At 45.2% G+C, this 18,669-nt stretch overlaps 1 protein-coding gene across 1 annotated transcript in view; it reads left to right on the forward strand.

Annotated features, from left to right (window-relative positions):
* Positions 1 to 957: 957 nt before the first annotated feature.
* The window catches only part of OTOA (otoancorin), a 44,586-nt gene continuing 26,874 nt past the window's right edge, over positions 958 to 18,669 (forward strand). The window contains exons 1-17 of the mRNA XM_056866613.1: positions 958 to 993; positions 4,606 to 4,737; positions 5,562 to 5,797; positions 5,978 to 6,081; positions 7,657 to 7,763; positions 9,159 to 9,298; positions 9,871 to 9,994; positions 10,876 to 11,091; positions 11,914 to 12,088; positions 13,553 to 13,567; positions 13,728 to 13,846; positions 15,050 to 15,105; positions 15,305 to 15,422; positions 16,306 to 16,379; positions 16,903 to 17,038; positions 17,727 to 17,917; positions 18,539 to 18,632. Of these exons, the coding sequence (XP_056722591.1) occupies positions 958 to 993; positions 4,606 to 4,737; positions 5,562 to 5,797; positions 5,978 to 6,081; positions 7,657 to 7,763; positions 9,159 to 9,298; positions 9,871 to 9,994; positions 10,876 to 11,091; positions 11,914 to 12,088; positions 13,553 to 13,567; positions 13,728 to 13,846; positions 15,050 to 15,105; positions 15,305 to 15,422; positions 16,306 to 16,379; positions 16,903 to 17,038; positions 17,727 to 17,917; positions 18,539 to 18,632 (2,073 nt within the window). The remainder of the gene's footprint in view (positions 994 to 4,605; positions 4,738 to 5,561; positions 5,798 to 5,977; positions 6,082 to 7,656; positions 7,764 to 9,158; positions 9,299 to 9,870; positions 9,995 to 10,875; positions 11,092 to 11,913; positions 12,089 to 13,552; positions 13,568 to 13,727; positions 13,847 to 15,049; positions 15,106 to 15,304; positions 15,423 to 16,305; positions 16,380 to 16,902; positions 17,039 to 17,726; positions 17,918 to 18,538; positions 18,633 to 18,669) is intronic.

Raw genomic sequence — 18,669 nt, forward strand, 5'->3', positions numbered from 1 at the left:
CTAAATGAATTAACTTGCTTACTAAAAATAAATATACATGGAAAGCATTTGAGAGGGGAAGTTGATGTTTTTCTTTCCTCCCATTCTCTCCGTAATATGCAAAACCTACAGCATCCTTGGTAATCTTATATAAAGTTTTTAAAGGAAAACAAAAAGCTGTGATCTACGGACAACTGAATAACGGCAGAGAGCAGAGGCCTGGATTTGTTAAAGCCACACCGCGGTAATCACAAACCTCACTGTAAAATTAATAGGGCAAAGGGAGGAAATAAACACAAGCCCGTTCATTGTTTGGGAAACCAGATCCTTATGAATGACATAGATGTACTGTAGAAATCCCCAAGGACGCTCTGAAAAAAGGAGCCCGGTTTGTTTTTCAGAGGACTGAGGACGGACGGCGCTAATCAACCAAGCCAGTTCCCAAGATCAGATGTTCAGCGTATTCAATCACGCTATTGTTAATGCTATAGACTCCGGGTTTCTTTATTGCCTCAGTTGTGTGCCTATATATAATGTGTTTTTTTTTGGGGGGGGGGGTTGTATGGTCAGCACAGGTTCCAAATGTGTAAAAACGATGCCGATGCATTGGTTGGATCAATGGACAGACAAACGTTTTAGTAACAAGAGACGTCCCTTCCCAAAAAAAGAGCAACGATTATTTATCACTTTGGTACAAGGCAAAAATAGTTTGGAAGCCGTCATTTGAACGGAATGAGCCGATCGATTGGAAAAAGTAATAAATCCAAGCTCTGTAGTTAACGTCGTTAAAGATCAGGCGCTTAAAAAATTCCATCGCGCCAAACAAAGCGAATTTATCGATGTAAAATGTCAACGCTCAGGGAGAACTATTTCTTGTTCTCCCCTCCCTCTTTCTAATCCAACTGTTTTAACTTCAGTAAACCGGAGAAGAAATGTCCCCAAGCCTAAAGATATTTGTCTTGCTGATGGTCACTAATCATGCAGAGACTGCGAGTCACCAGAACGTCAGTCAGGGTAAGATCATTTTGTTTTCTGAGTTCAGAAAGATTTTTGTGTGTGTATATTAAAACTCCCGTGATAGTAAAGTAAATACGTAGGAGCAAAAGTATAGGATGCCTTCCCAAATTATCTTTGTGGGTATGGCAGGTGAAAGGCTTGGCAACTCCAGCCTCGAAATTCCTGGAGATTTGACGGTGGTGCTTGCTGATGGGGGAATTTGGGGATGGATTTCATCTAGAATCTTTGGTATACCATAGAGTTTGCCTTCTGAAGCTGCCATTTTCTCCAGGGGTGCTGGTCTCTGTAGTAAAGAGATCAGTTGTAATTCTGGGAGAACTCCAGGCCACACTTAGAGGTTGGCAAGAAGAAGAAGAAGAAGAGTTGGTTTTTATATGCCGATTTTCACAAGGTGATTGTAAGTCAAACCGGCTTACAATCACCTTCCCTTCCCCTCCGCACAACAGACACCCTGTGAGATAGGTGGGGCTGAGAGAGCTCCAAGAGACTAGCCCAAGGTCACCCAACTGGCTTCATGTGCTGGAGTGGGGAAGCCAACCTGGTTCTTCAGATTAGCTTCCGCCACTCTTGTGGAGGAGTGGGGAATCAAACCCAGTTCTCCAGATTCGAGTCCACCGCTCCAAACCACCACTCTTAACCACTACACCATGCTGGCAACCCTCGCAAAAGAATGTATGACTTACCAAAAGTGAAAAGAAACCTCCATATTCATTTCTGGAGGTGACAGTGAGGATGGGGTTGGGTTTCACACCTTGTGTGTACACTTCCCAGAGTCATCTCATTGACTTCTGTGGGAAGCAAGTGCTATCAAGAAGCAGTTGACTTATGGTGACCCCATAGGGTTTTCAAGAGGTGGTTTGCCATTGCCTGCCTCTGCGTAGTAACACTGGACTTAGCCAGGGCCAACCCTGCTTGGCTTCCAAGATCTGACGAAACCAGGCTGGCCTGGGCCATCCAGAGACATAAGATGTACTTGTAATATTTATTTTATTCACAAATATTCAAGCAAGCGAGCACAAATGGAGGCCAACCGGCACTCATGCAGAAAATCGTCCCCAAAGCTATACCCTTCATTCCCTATATAATGCAGAACATTTTCAGGGGCCCCCCATATATGCCCCCTTGTTTTGTGCATGTGTAAGTTGGCTTTTGTTCCCCTTTTCCCCCTAGATCTGCCTCCACAACTACAAAAGACTATGGTTAGTGTTTGTATCCTCCTTGATTCTTTTTCAACCATATTTCATCGCCTCTCTGTTTTTATTATTATATTGATTTGTCTGTTTGTTTTGCCCATAGGAAGACATCATTGCTGGAAAGTATCTCAATGGTAATTGAACAAATGTTTTGGTGGGTTTTTTTTAATTCTCCTGAAGTGGTACACAAATTTAACTTTTGGGTATGTCTTCTTTCTTTTAGCTTTCCTGGACATACTTCATTTCCAAAGGTAAATGTATAATTAGGGAACTATGTACTGGAATTAGAGAGTAATGAGCAGAGCGGCATACCAAGGACAGAGATTTCCCTAAAATATATTATGATAAAAGTCTTTTAATCCACTGTGTGTGTGTGTGTGTGTGTGTGTGAAGTGCCGTCAAGTCACGTCCAACTCATGGCGACCCTATGAATGAAAGTCCTGCAAAATGTCCTATCTTTGACAGCCTTGCTCAGATCTTGCAAACTGAGGGCTGTGGCTTCCTTTATTGAGTCAATCCATCTCTTGTTGGGTCTTCCTCTTTTCCTGCTGCCCTCAACTTTTCCTAGCATGACTGTTTTTTCCAGCGACTCTTGTCGTCTCATGATGTGACCAAAATACGATAGCCTCAGTTTAGTAATTTTAACTTCTAGGGTCAGTTCAGGCTTGATTTGATCTATAACCCACTGATTTGTTTTCTTGGCAGTCCAGGGTATCCGTAACACTCTCCTCCAACACCACATATCAAAGGAGTCTATTTTCTTCCTATCAGCTTTCTTCACTGTCCAGCGTTCACACCCATACCTACTACCATACATAGTAATAGGAAATACGATGTAGCCCATGAAAAGGGCCAGAGTCCAGTAGGCACTATGCAATGACATATTCATTTGGGTTGTTTAATAACTCTTCAGTGCTAACGGTAAATAGTATCTAATGATAATAAAACTGCTGAGTTAGCAAGAGAACGTGCTTGTTGTATACATCTTTTATTATCCATGTGAATAATATACTGTTTTCCTTTCCTTTTCTTTTTTTGCCTGCTTTCTTCTACAGCACTAATATCTGGACCACAGATATGTTTAACAAAATCATGGCACATTTCCATGCTCAGAATATTGTAATTACTTACAGCAGCTTACAGGTGCGTCTGCATACAATAACAGCATTTGTATAGTGCTTTTTCAGGGGTTCAAAGCCAGTGTGGTGTAATGGTGTAGAGCGGTGGTTAGGAGCGGCCAGAGCGGCCATTTACTCCAGGGGAACTGATCTCTATCGGCTGGGGATCAGTTGTAATAGCGGGAGATCTCCAGCTACTACCTAGTAGCATGCTAAAAAAAAAAATCAAAATAAACATTTATAAAATATCTTTTATAAATGTATTCATTTATTACAAGATTTATATCCTGCCTTTCAGCCCAATCAGGTCTACCAAGGTGGCTTAACCATTGTAAAGCTAGCTGGCATGTGTTGTTGGGAGTCGTTGAAATTCAAACATTCTGGTGGATCTTGTGAATATGTTGCACTAGCTCATGTGCCTTCCACTGGCAGAAGGAGCTTTCCCCAGACGCACGGTGATCTTGAATTAGCTGCCTCTGCATAGGACAGGATGAACCGTTCATTTTGGTTCTGCGTGCCATTCATTTCATAAGAACATAAGAAAAGCCATGCTGGATCAGGCCCATCAAGTCCAGCAATCTGTTCACATAGTGGCCAACCGGGTACCTCTAGGAAGCCCACAAACAAGACGACTGCAGCAGCATTTATCCTGCCTGTGTTCCATGACACCTAATATAATAGACAAGCTCCTCTGATACTGGAGGGAAGGAGGGAGGGAGGGAGGGAAAAAAGGAAGATAAGAAAAGCCCTGCTGGATCAGACCGAGGCCCATCAAGTCCAGCAGTCTGTTCACACAGTGGCCAACCAGGTGCCTCCAGGAAGCCCACAAGCAAGACGACTGCAGCAGCATTTATCCTGCCTGTGTTCCACAGCACCTAATATCATAGGCATGCTCCTCTGATCCTGGAGAGTATCCATTTTGACTAGTAGCCGTGGGTAGCCCTCTTCTCCATGAACATGTCCACACCCCTCTTAAAGCCCTCCAAGCTGGCAGCCATGACCACATCCTGGGGCAGGGAGTTCCACAATTTACCAATGTGTTGCTGTGCCATTCTTTTCGGTTCAGTGTGCCTGGGAAACCTGGTGGATTGGGTTTCTCTGCCATTTTAAGGAATATGAATTTATGATTGGTGGATAGTGAACTGCATTCCACTATTGAGTTCTCACTATTCATCATAGTCTCTCTTGTCACGGCTGGAACACCAGTAAGTTAGTGTTACTAATTAACCAATAAACGAACATATAACCTAATTTGATATGTGTGTGTGTCCCCCCCAACATCTCCCTTGTCTTTTCAGGTGTCTATAAAGAATTACTTGGAGAGTCTCTTATACCACCCCAAAGCACTGCTATCGGAGCTCCGTCAGATGGATCGTCGGCATTTTCAAACAGCAATGAAGTACCTCTTTGAAAGCAAGCAGGCCCATTTGGTGAGTCTAGCTCATGGCAAGTGGGAACAACGTCTGCCTTGGGCAACAAGAAGACTTGCCCAGATTCCCTTGTGTCTTACTCTTCAGGATCCAACTAACAAGAAAATAAAACCATTGCTTGTCAAAGATCACCCAGTGAGCCACATGAACATGAGTGTTGGGGCTAGGGTTGCCAACCTCCAGGTACTAGCTGGAGATCTCCTGCTAATACAACTGATCTCCAGCTGATAGAGATCAGTTCACCTGGAGAAAATGGAAGCTTTGGCAATTGGACTCTATGGCATTGAAGTCCCTCCTCCCCAAACCCTGCCCTCCTCAGGCTCTGCCCCCAAAAACCTCCCGCCTGTGGTGAAGAGTGACCTGGCCACCCTACCCTGACCCCATGGCAGCCATTTTCTGATTGGCCCTGTCCTTGTGGCAGCTATTTTGCGATTGGCCCTGTCCTCGTGGCAGCTATTTTGCGATTGGCTCTGTCCTCGTGGCAGCTATTTTGTGATTGGCCCTGTCCTCGTGGCAGCCATTTTGTGGTGGTGCCCATTACCCTTTCTCAAAAATTACAAAATTACATGCAGGCCCAGCAAGGTTGGGGACCTTGACTGTAATCATTATACCACACTGGCGCTTTTCATACCCGCTCGCTTCAGATTGTAGCTTCAGCGGCTCCGTTGTACGAATGGGCGGAAAACAGTCCCTAAAAGAGACATTGAACACAAAAATTTGCCCTAACTCTTGAAAAAAAATGCACTTTATTTCTGAATTCCTTGGTACCAGTCATTCATAAATAATTTTTTTTAAGTACAGTGAAACGTACTCTGTGTTTACAGGAATTGGGAAATATCGTCCTTGATCTAGCTGGGATAAGAGAGAAGGTTTTCCAAAGCCCTGGAGGAAACAGAACCTTGTTCCTTATTACTCTGGAGAGATGCTTTCTGACTTTGAACTCGGTGGAATGCGTGGATATATTAAGCCAAGTCTTGCGAGTCTCTTCCATGACATACCTTCAGCTCCAGACCATAGCAAGGCTTCCACAGGATCTTCAGGGAGATGCGTTTCGGAACCTGTGAGTCCAACTCTTTTACTGTAGAGAAGTAAATGGGTCTACGGAAGCCATTTTTGGCTCTCCTGTCTCGTTCCCCTTGTTTTGTTTTCAAAGGCCCTGAAGAATTCTGGCTAAACTAGGGCTAGTGAAAGAAAAGAACGGCCGTAATGCACCCATCAATGGCCGCTGTTGTCTTTTTAGGTCAATGGTATTCAAAGATCTCTACGACAGAATAACGGCCAATGCACAACGAGCTCTTTATGAATGGATGACACAGATCCTGCAAAAATCCTACAACGCCAGTGGTAGGTTGAACGGAGGTAAACAATGACTGCTGTCAATGGGGTAGAGTTGCCAGCTATGGTAGGGTTGCAACCTCCAGGTAAGAGCTGGAGATCTCCTGCTATTACAACTGAGCTCCAGCTGATGGAGATCAGTTCACCTGGAAAAAATGGTCGCTTTGGCCATTGGACTCTACAACATTGAAGTCCCTTCCCTCCCTAAACCCCGCCCTCCTTAAGCTCCGCCCCAAAAACCTCCCGCTGGTTGCGAAGAGGGGCCTGGCAACCCTAGGTGGATTCACCCTATTCCAGCTGAGGGGCTTGGGCAAAAATATGCAAGGGAGTAATTCAGGTTTAGTGTTCAGCAGGCGGATTCTCTAGGTTGAGATCAAGGCAGAAAGGAATTATTTTGACCTCTCAAGGCCTTGCTGGCAGCCTGGATGGTTTGTGCGAAGAGTGTGGGGATCCGGGTTCAAATCCCTGCTCTGCCACGAAATTCACTGGATGACGGTAATCTCTCTGCCTAACCTCTCTCGCAGGGTTCTCTACAGTTGGGTTGGAATTGGGGGCTGTCTTTCACCCATCATCGAACTAACAAAATTAGGCAGTAAAATCAGTATTTACACCGATGTCTGTTTCCGTATCAGAGCTGTGTCGAATACCATTGAAATGGATGTTAAAATACTGTAAAATAAACAAATGGAACAGTAAAACAATGAAAGAAAATGGGCAGGACGTAAAGGCTCGCAGCGAATACATACGGGAACCGAAACGGATTACGTGATCCAGCAGAGGACTCTAAAGCTGAAGCTGTGAACCATCTATGCTCCAGCTTTCCTGCTCCCAAGGAAATCAGTGGGGGCCCAATCCCATTTCCCCTCCCTGTCCTAGGGTTGCCAACCTCCAGGTGGTGGCTGGAGATCTCCTGCTATTAGAACTGACCTCCAGCTGATAGAGATCAGTTCACCTGGAGGAAATGGCCCCTTTGGCCATTGGACTCCACGGCATTGAAGTCCCTCCCTTCCCCAAACTCGGCCCTCCTCAGGCTTGGCCCCAGAAATCTCCAGGTATTTCCCAGCCCGGCGTTGGCAACCCTACCTGCGCCCTTTTCCCAACCTGAAAATGGCTCCAGGGAGCTGCTGTTTTGCCTTTCTGGGGAAACAGGCGCCTCTCGGGAAAGCAGCTAAACTCAGTCACAAGGCAAGGGTTTCTGCAGACTCCGCGGATTCGGAAGCTCTGCAGGGAAAATATGACTGTATAAATTAACCAAAAGAAGACGACTGAGCATGTTTCACGAGTAGGGTTGCCAGGTGAACTGATCTCTATCGGCTGGAGATCAGTTGTAATAGCAGGAGATCTCCAGCTAGTAATACCTGGAGGTTGGCAATCCTAGAGACGGGGCAATTTGCTTCCTCAAGTTCCAAACAGCTCACAGTACACTGGAGAGAAAGGATTCGATTGGGAGGAGGGGGATTTCCCAGTTTCCCCCAGCCCCTCCCCAGTCATGAACCTTTATGGGCCCCGAATTGGTTTTGTTGATAAGAGCAGTGAACGATTCCTCGATCGGTGACGAGGGTTTCATTTTGTGCACCGCCCCAGAGTCGGAGAATTCTACCTCGTGGGTCAGTGCGGAAAACCTGTGGATTTTGGGAAGGTACATGGTTCACCTCCCGCTGGAAGAAATCAGGAAAATTAACTCTAATGAAGTAAGTAAAAAATGTTCCTCTAAATAACGGTTATGAAATATGCAGCGTTGACTTGACATAATTCCTGAGAGGGCTCTGAGCTGACCACACAGTGGACATTTTTAGAACCACATGTTGGGGGGGGGGGTAAACCTTTTAACTTCCATGAACAGTGGAAGGGTCATCAGGTTCATAGAAATGGTGACTTGTAGTCCTAAGCAGTGGCATCCTTCTGAGCACATTGACTACATTGGACTCGCAAGGCTGTAAACTCTGCTTAGGACTGCGTGGTCACTGCGAGTGTTGGAGTGGCATAGTGGCTAGAGACTAGAAGGGGGGAAGGCCTGGGTTCAAGTCACCATTCAGCCATGTCATGATTTCTCTCTCTCCTTCTGAGCCTCCCTTAGCTCCAAGCTTCTTGGAAGAAAATAGAAAAGAGAGAAATTGAGAGAGACAAAGAAAAGCACAAACTGGCTCTTTTATTTAAGGACAAGGATAGCCAGCGTGGTGTAGTGGTTAAGAGCGGTGGTTGGGAGCAGTGGACTCTAATCTGGAGAACCGGGTGGGTTTCCCCACTCCTCCACATGAAGCCAGCTGGGTGACCTTGAGCTAGTCACAGTTCTCTTTGAGCTCTCAGCCCCACCTATCTCCCAGGGTGTCTGTTGTGGGGAGGGGAAAGGAAGGGGATTGTCAGCCGGTTTGATTCTTCCTTAAGTAGTAGAGAAAGTTGGCATATAAAAAACAACTCTTCTTCTTCCTCTTCTTCTTTCATGTAGTATATCACGGGAGGGAAGGTGGCACGGTATAGCCTGATCTCTGAAGCTAAGCAGAGTCGGTAACTTGGAAGGGGGACCACCGAGGTTGTGTCCAAGTCACTTGGTTATGACTCGATGGCACTTTTGGATGTAGTATGATATCAAAATAGCATCTGCCTGAGAAGACCCTATTTAGGTGGAAAGGCAGCTAAAAATGTTTTAAATAAATAAAATCCCATGTGGAACCAGACCAGTTCACAAAGCGTACGCTCAAAGCCTCCTAGTTAATCATAACAACTCCTATTATGCCAACGAAACATGGCAGGAAGAAAGTTTGCTGTGAAAGGTTGCTGAGAGCTGATGAGTGAAATTTGCTACGTATTCAAAGAACTGACGTGGAAGCTTGCTGGGTAACCTTGGGTCAGTCTCATACGCTCAGGCTAACCAACCTCACAGGGTCGTTGTGAGGATAATTACATCATTATTTGTGATGAAACAGACCATGTGGTGACCGTTTTCTAACATCCCCGTGGTACTTTGGGCAACAAAAGGCCTATGCCAGAACTAATGGGATTTCATTTTTAGTAATAGTGCTGAATATGAACGTGTTTTGTCAGTTTGGGGCACTCATAACACACACCCCCTCTGTTGTCTACACTAGATGAGGCTCTTCATCAGTTACGACAACGCAACCAAGCAGCTAGATACCGTGTATGACATCACGCCGGGCCTTGCGCAAGCCTTCTTGGAAAGGATCAATGCCTCAGGATTCGACATGAGAAACACGTCGACCCTCTATAGGCAAGGAGCCATTTGTGATCGTGTTTTCGGTTGCCTTTTAGAGTGATTTTTTGCGGGCTGGCTATGGGGGAAAGGAGCATCCAGACAGGGGCAGTCTTAACGATTCTGGGGCCCAGAGCACAAGTCTAGGATCGTGCCCTAGAATCATAGAATCATAGAGTTGGAAGGGACCACCAGGATCATCTAGTCCCTGCACAATGCAGGAAATTCACAACTATCTTCCCCCACACCCCCAGTGACCCCTACTCCGTGCCCAGAAGATGGCCAAGATGCCCTCCCTCTCATCATCTGCCTAAGGTCATAGAATCAGCATTGCTGACAGATGGCCATCTAGCCTCTGCTTAAAAACCTCCAGGGAAGGGAGCTTACCACCTCCCGAGGAAGCCTGTTCCACTGAGGAACCGCTCTGACTGCTAGAAAACATCGATTTCTACGCACGTCATGTCCGTTCTCGGTATCTTGGTATCGCTGCTGTTTTGCTGGAAATGACTTGCTACGTGTTGACTGCCCCGTCAACACGCATACTACATTCGGGAGTAAAAAACTGCTGCTTCCTGCCTTCTCTCACACAGGTTGGGTTTGCTCGTTTGTTTTTATGATGACCTGGAGCAGATGGATGCCACCGTGGCCCGCGTCTTACTCCATCAGATGATTAAATGTAACCAGCTGCGAGGCTTTCAGGCAGGAATTCAAAAGGTGAGGGTAGAGTTCAGTCCTTTTTGGCCCAACGGTGTCACTTTTTATCTTGCTGGAAGATGAAGGAAGATTCCATTTCAGTTTGAGCCAATCAAGAAATGGCGAAATTAACAGACTACCTGGCGGACAAAACACAAGAACGTTATCAAACAAAATGGAAGCCCTTTTATAAGTTTATTAAAATAACCTTCTAAGAAAAAGAAAAAAAAAGACAGAAAGAGGACGTTAAATGTCAGCAATCTCCCTAAAAAATAAGAGTGAATAGTTTCTGAATCACAATACACGTGTCAACCTAGATAACTCATAAAAATAAAATTTAAGGCAAAAAACAAATAAGTATCGGGCAAAATTACACAAAAATTTCCGGAAGATTTCTTAAATGTTGGAATTAGAGGAATTTATGGAAAAGACTAAATAAAAATAAGCACAAGCTGGCAAAAGAACAGGGATAGAATTAAACATTTTATTTAGGCATGAATATCTTGAATTTGTATTGTTTAAATACCAAGACTATTTGAATGACAGGTTGGACCTTCCCTTCCCCTATGTTATCAACTATTGTATGTATTGTGTATGTTTACCCCATTCTTTTTTCTGTTCTAAATATTAATAGATAGATAGATAGATAGATAGATAGATAGATAGATAGATAGATAGATAGATAGTTTATTTGCAGCCCTTGACCAGATAAAACAAGATACATGGACTAAAATGGTCTCTAAATAAAATGAATGGAAAAAAAAGTATGTTTTTACGAAGTGCCTACCCTTGGCGCATATGTCTTTGTCAAAAAGGTGGCTGCTTTTCAGAGAAACAGCGGAAACTCGAGCTCAGAAAACATGCCTCATTTTACCACCTTTAATCTGCTTTTGCGGTTTCAGCTCAAATCTCAGCTTCTCGACGTCGCCACCCAAAACCAGACCTTGAACAGCACCCTCGGGTCACTCTCGGACGCGGTCGTGGGTCTGACTGCCAGCCAGCTGGACTCTCTCTCACCTGAGGCCGTGCACAACGCGATTTTGACGTTAAACCAAGTCTCCGGATGGACCAGGAGCCAACTGATGATTTTAGCCAGCAAATACCTCGCGTACGAAAAGGTACGTCTTAAGGATTTTGTCGTAAGGGGAGTCAAACCAGGCTGGTGCATTGGCTCTTTGGAGCAAAATTCTCAGGGATAACCCAATAATGGCTTTACAAAGGGCAATCTTAAATTTGCATTGTGCAGTGGTTCATTTTGAATGATGGCAAAAATCCCTGCTCAGATTAAAGCAAGATAATAAGTTCACTTTTTGCTTTTCCCGTGTCTGTACTCTGTAAATATCTACATTGGCAAGATATTGGAAAGGAAACAAATTCCCGGACATAAACAATTGGATAGATAAGGTTAAATAAACTTATGTATTAATTAATCTGACTTATTTTAAAAACGATACAGATACGGAAGATTTAGATGCTGTCTGGATTCCAATAATCTCCAGAATGGAAAAAACTTTCAAAAATGTAGAACGTGGAGAGGAAGATGAGTAATGTTTTTGCTGGCTTTAATATGCGTAGCTGAGTTGTTGTTACTACTTTTATTTGTAACGGTATGCAATTTTGATTGATATTTTTTGAGTCTTTGTTTCTATTTCTTCCCCCAATTTTATGTATGTATGTAATTTTTATGTATGCAATAAAGTTTAATTTATTTATTTTTAAAAGAACACTGACTCGAATCCAGCAGCACCTTATAGACCAACCAGATTTCCAGATTTTCCTACCAGAAATCTTGTTAGTCTTTCAAGTGCTACTGGACTCTTGCTCTTTTCTACTGCCACAGATTTCCAGAGCGCAACAAAATGCTGGACTGGCTGGACCACTGGTCTGTTCCCGCAGGGGTGTTCTGATGGGGACGTGCATATGCTTTGCTCTTCCCGTAGGCATTATCATTTCATAACATCAGTCAAATGGGCGCTTTGGTGATGGGGATCACCGCTGAGTCTTTCCACAGCATGAACCCCAAAGAACTCTCCCAGGTGATCAGAGGCACGCTGGCCCAACACGCATCTGATCTGTCGCCAGCGCAGCAGCAAGGGATCCTCCGTAAGGTAATGGGTATTCTGTGTGCAGGGTGATCCTGACTCTGATATCTGACTCTGATCGGAATGGATGGGGTTAAGAGCCTGATAGCATATGACCTCATGTGTTTGCTCAGCCTCTTTTGCTCATTGGCTCATCACAGGCTTTGGCTCATTGGCTCGTTTGCTCATTGGCTCTTTTGCTCATTGGCTCTTTTGCCAATTGGCTCGTTTGCTCATTGGCTCTTTTGCTCATTATCTGTTTTGCTCATTGGCTCATCATGGGCTTGCACCACTTGTTGCTTTTAGTTTTGTCTGCCAAAAAATGCAGAAATGCCTCGGCGATGCAAAGGATTGCCTCCCTGAAAAAGCAAGCGGATGGGAAAGGGGCCAGCCTAGAGCAGAAGCTGCCCTCAGGACACTATAGTCTGTCCATGCTGGGCCACGGTTCGGTGGCAGGACATCTCTTTTGCATGCAGAAGGTTCTAGGCTCAAACTCTGACATCTCCAGTCAGCAGGATCAAGTCATAAGAACATAAGAGAAGCCATATTAGATCAGACCAAGGCCCATCAAGTCCAGCAGACTGTTCATACAGTGGCCAACCAGGTGCCTCTAGGAAGCCCACAAACAAGACGACTGCAGCAGCATTATCCTGCCTGTGTTCCACAGCACCTAACATATTTGGCATGCTCTTCTGATCTTGGAGAGAATAAGTCGTAGGTGATGGGAAAGACCTCAACCTGAGACCCTGGAGGCCACTGCCAGTCCAAGTAGACAAGGTTGTCCTTGACAGACCATGAGGCTGACTCCGCAGAAGGCAAGATCATTTAGGGATCGGCCATGGCTCACTAAACGAACATCTGCTTTGAACGCAGAAGGTTCCAGGTACAATCCCCAGCATCTCCAGTTAAACAGATTAGGTAGCAGGTGATATGAAAGAACACCCGATATCCTGGAGATCCGCTGTCAGTCGTAGACAATTGGTAGACCAATGATATGACACAGTAGAAGTTGTGGGACAAGACTTGCGTTCACATACTTTGTCTATGTGTGGGTGTTGCTAATTTATTGCCTCTTTGATGGATTTTCTAAGCCATCTTGAGGGCTGTATGTGGTGGGAAAGAAATTAGGCCGATAACAAATGGAGAATTGCGGTGTTACCAAGGATTCGATTCCCAGAAATGTTTGCAGCTCAACTGATGTCGTTGCCTTCGCTCTGTCACAAAGTCCTGCCGAGTTCAGTGAGATGTACTTCCAAACGGGAGTCAATCAATCAATCCATCTTTTATTGGCATAAAAAGGCACAATACAAAAGGATATGAAAGGAATGGAAATTTTAAAAGGTGCCCTTTAAAAATAGTTAATAGACAGTTACATCGAATAACATTGTTTGTTGATAATACCATTGTTTGGCGGGCTTTTAAAACAGCTTGAAAAACTGTGCCACCATCTCCAATATTTGAGGCGAACGGTTATTCAATAAATAGGTGACATTAAAAGAATCTGGGACATTCTGTCTATCAATCAACGGGAGTCCTTTCTTGAACAGCTGCACATTTCTCCATGCAAAAACGAAGGAGTCTGTGCAGGTTCAGCGAACGACAATATGTACTGGGAAGTCCCCTGAATTTCCTCTTTGTGGCCCTTCTCTAGATGATTTTATCTGCGGAACCAGCGTCGGTGATCACCGACATCCAGGGAGCCTTTTTCAAAGCAGTGTCTCTTTTCGACTTGCGTAAGGAAGAAGGCTTCAGCTCCTCACTGGCGAAAGACAAAGAATTGAGGCCCAGTCAGGTACTTAAGGCTGATGGTATTTTGCCTGTAGATTTGATGAGGCAAGGATATGCTAACCATCTTCAAGTATTTGAAGGGCTGTCATTTAGAGGATGGTGCCGAGTTGTTTTCTGTTGCCCCAGAAGGTCTATTGCACCAAAACCAACTGGTTGAAATTAAATCAAAAGAGTTTCCGTCTAGAAATTAGGAAGAATTTTCTAACAGTTAGAACAGTTCCTCAGTGGAATGGGCTTCCTCGGGAGGTGGTGAGCCTCCTCCCCTCCTTCCCTCCTTCCCTGGAGGTTATTAAGCAGAGGCTAGATGGCCATCTGTCAGCAATGCTGACTCTATGACCTTAAGCAGATGATGAGAGGGAGGGCATCTTGGCCATCTTCTGGGCACGAAGTAGGGGTCACTGGGTGTGTGTGTGGGGGGGAGGTAGTTGTGAATTTCCTGCATTATGCAGGGGGTTGGACTAGATGACCCTGGTGGTCCCTTCCAACTCTTTGGTTCTATGATTCTAGGACAGCCGAGGCCCGAACTTAGTATGGTATGATCTCATGGTAAGGTGGTGAGCAGCCTGTCCGTTCCAGCGAGCTGAAGGAATAATCCAGACAGGCAGCCTGAAAGCAGCTCAGTTGCCCCAGAGCTGAGGAGTCAGGCTGGAGCAGTCAGTTTTATAGGACCCAGCGGAAGCCCATTGGCCCCTTTCAGCCATCTGACCCTGCTGAGCTGGTAGGTGTAATACCGCGCTCTGGCCACCCTCAGTGGGGGTCGCTGAAGAGTCAGAGAGAATAGCCAAGCAATGGCCAAGCAAAGGTCAGAAACGCCCCCCAGGATCAAGCTCACCATCAACCTAAGAGATGGATCAGGATGACCTAATTCATTTTGTGTGCATGTCGTCTAGGGTTGCCAACCTCCAGGTGCTAGCTGGAGATCTCCTGCTATTACAACTGAACTCTCCCCCAAAAACCTCCTGACAGTGGCGAAGAGGGACCTGGCAACTCTAGCATGGTCCAGGCTGCTGTTTGGCTTAATTTGTAAATGGTTTGTTTTTAGATTTTGATGGGTTGATTTGTGTGTGTGGGTGTGTTTTGTGGTTTATATTTTCTTATTACGCTATATACCTCTTTGGAAACTGGTGCTTGAGAAACGGTGTAAAAAAAGCCAACAAATATGTTTTAACGACCTCTTCCTATCAACGTCGCTGTATGTTAATTTCAGGCCTTGTTTCTGTATGAATTGTTGTCAAGGAAGACTCCTCCTTCCGACCTGTTAAGGTAAGAAAGTTAGTTCTGTGAGTTTTTATCCCCACATGGTTTTATCCTTACTTGGGAGCAAGTATTGGGTTGGCTCTTGTAGATCGATTCTTCTATTAGATGCTTTATGACTTGCAGAAGGGAAAGCTGGTGGCAAGTACCTCTGTTAGACCATATCAACGCTTACTTTGTATGTACGTACCTTTTTTTAAAAAATCAGCATTGCCCAGTTGGTGAAAGGAGTAACTTGCCGGCAGATCAAAAGTATGAGCACCATCTCTTTCCTAAACCTTTTCCACGTTTTTGACAAGAATCTTCGCTTACTTTCACCGTACCAGGTAAAAAACCAAAACGTTCTGTATATTTTGTGTGTGCTGAAAAGCCAATTAAATTGCCACCGCTATGAACTTGGCCTTTGTCTATAACACTGGGAGACCTATAGAGAGCCAGCGTGGTGTAGTGGTTAAGAGCGGTGGTTTGGAGCGGTGGAATTGAATCTGGAGAACCGGGTTTGATTCCCCCATTCCTCCACATGAGCAGCAGACGCTACTGTGGTGACCTGGGTTGGTTTCCCCTCTCCTACACATGAAGCCAGCTGGGTGACCTTGGGCTCTCCCACCTACCTCACAGGGTGGAAGACGATTGTAAGCCGGTTTGAGTCTCCCCTAAGTGGTAGAGAAAGTTAGCATATAAAAACCACTTCTTCTTCAAGCTGCTTCTTCTTCTATAGATATATAATTTCAGGGGGGTAGCTGTGTTTAAGTGCCATCTAGTCGCTTCCGACTCATGGCGACCCTATGAATCGATGTCCTCCAAAAAGTCCTATCATTAACATCCTTGCTTAGGTCTTGCAAATTGAGGGCTGTGGCTTCCTTTATCGAGTCAATCCATCTCATGTTGGGTCTTCCTCTTTTCCTGCTGCCCTCAACTTTTCCTAGCATGACTGTCTTTTCCAGTGTCTCTGGTCTTCTCATAATATGTCCAAAGTACGACAGCCTCAGTTTAGTCATTTTAGCTTCTAGGGACAGTTCAGGCTTGATAGGATGTAGAACCCACTGATTTGTCTTTGGGGCAGTCCATGGTACGTATCTGATAAAGGGAGCTTTGATTCTCAAAAGCTTATCCCCTGGAAATCTTTAAGGGGCCACTGGACTCGAATCTTGCTTTCCTATAATTTGGCACGGGAAAGAAAAATTGTTAAAAAATATCTTGTTTCTGCAGATCAATTGTCTGGCCTGGAAATTTTGGCTCATCTCCAATATATCCATTCCTCCTTATCTCTTATCCGTGCTCCCGTAAGTTACTCTTTATTACTTCTTTTCATATGTAATTTTTCCCACTTTTAACCGTGGGATAATGTGGAACTGAAGCATAAGACTAATATGTTTTAGTACATTTTTATCCCAGTCAAAAAGCTCGACCCCTTTTTTTATGCATTCTGCACGCGGTAAATACCCCAATTCCCTCTGTCTGAAAGACAGCATAGTGTAGTGGTTAAGAGTGGTGGTTTGGAGAGGTGGACTCTGATCTGGAGAATCGAGTTTGATTCACCACTCCTCCACATGAGTGGCAGAGGCTAATCTGGTGAACTGGGTTGGTTTCCCCGGTCCTACACACGAAGCCAGCTGGGTGACCTTGGGCTAGTCATACTCTCTCAGCCCCACCTGCCTCACAGGGTGTCTATTGTGGGGAGGGGAAGGGAAGGTGGTTGTAAGCTGGTCTGATTCTTCCTTAAGTGGTAGAGAAAGTCGGCATATAAAAACCAACTCTTCTTCTATCTCACAATGTCACCTTCCTCATTGTAAATCTTTCCTCCAGCGCTGAGTATCTGGAATCAGTTAGGGGATCTCTCTGTATCCCTTTTGTGACCAGCCTGGGGAAAGTTGAACTGGATCATCTTATTTTAGACGAGCACAAAAAGAAAACGATTCTGCAGAAAGTCCAGGAGTGCCTGGTAAGTGCTGGGGATAGGTATGAAGAGCAACAGTATTCCTGGGGAGGGGGAAATGAGTGGTTTAAAAGAGCCTCGGTCTGAACCAGATGTGCATCGGAAGTTCCATGTTTTAAAACTCAGTTGTCAGTCACATGGGAGAACCCCACTAGAAGAGGAGAGAGAGAACATAAGAACATGCTAAAAGCCCTGCTGGGTCAGACCGAGGCCCATCAAGTCCAGCAGTCTGTTCCCCCAGGTGCCTCTTGAAAGCCCACAAACAAGACAACTGCAGCAGCATTATCCTGCCTGTGTTCCACTGCACCTCATATAATGGGCATGCTCCTCTGATCCTGAAGAGAACAGATATGCATCATGACTAGTGTCCATTTTGACTAGTAGCCATGGATAGCCCTATCTTCCATGAACATGTCCACTCCCCTTTTAAAGCCTTCCAAGTTGGCAGCCATCACCACATCCTGGGGCAGGGAGTTCCACGGTTTAACTAAGAAAGGGTCTAAGCCTTCTCCCTGGGACATTTTCCCAATCCAAAGAGAAACCAGAGAGCAGCTGTTTGCCCTGTTGGGGCAAACATCTATGCACACATAAGTTTACCCCAGTGTCAGTTCCCGAGGGCCATCAGAGGCCTCTGTTTCAAAAGCGATTCGCGACATGACGAAACGCACCTCGTCTGTGACTTCTTTTGTTTCAGAACGGTTCTCTGGTCGATGAATATGACATCGACCTGTTGGGAAGCCTCATCTGCCATTTGCCGCCTGCTTTAATTTGCGATGGGATCTCACCGGAAACCCTGGTGACGGCTCTTCACCAGTTCAGGCAGTGCCGGCAACTTAACCACGAGCAGAAGATGGAAATTAAACACAGACTGATTGAGATATATGGGTAAGATATAAACACACACACATTGTATCATATAACATACGTATACAGTACAAGCCAATCACTGGGTGCTACGAAGAGACCCGAGGCAACACACCCATCAGGGGATGAATCAGTATCAGAGAGCCAGTGTGGTGTAGTGGTTAAGAGTGGTGGACTCTAATCTGGAGAATGAGGTTTGATTCCCCACTCCTCCATATGAAGCCTGCTGGGTGGCCTTGGGCCAGTCACGGTTTTCTCCGAACTCTCTCAGCCCCACCTACCTCACAAGGTGGCTGTTGTGGGGAGAAAAAGGGAAGGCGATTGTAAGCCTGTTTGGGACTCCTTAAAGGTAGAGAAAATCGGGGTATAAAAATCCTCCTCCTCCTCCATCGTCGTCGTCTTCATCTTCTTTGTCTTCTTCTTCTCCTCCTCCTCCTCCTCCTTCTCCTTCTAATTCTAATTCGATGGGAGACCACCAAGGAATGCCAGGGATGTGGTGCAAAGGAAGGCAATGGCAAACCACCTCTCAACGTCTCTTGCCTTGAAAACCCTACTGGGTTGCCATAAGTCAGCTGTGATTTGATAGCTTGCGCGCACACACACACACACTATCTTAATATTTAAGTTCAATAATATTTTCAGCTCCCCCAGAAACTGGACTGCTGAAACGACGCAGGATAGTGGACCTTTCGTAGGCCTTTTGCCCAAAGCTGAATTGAACATCCTCGTTGAAAAGGTACTGCCATGTTTTTTGCTGGTATGAATGCGATTCT

This window comes from Euleptes europaea, chromosome 21 (genome assembly GCF_029931775.1).
Source record: "Euleptes europaea isolate rEulEur1 chromosome 21, rEulEur1.hap1, whole genome shotgun sequence".
NCBI lineage: Eukaryota > Metazoa > Chordata > Lepidosauria > Squamata > Sphaerodactylidae > Euleptes > Euleptes europaea.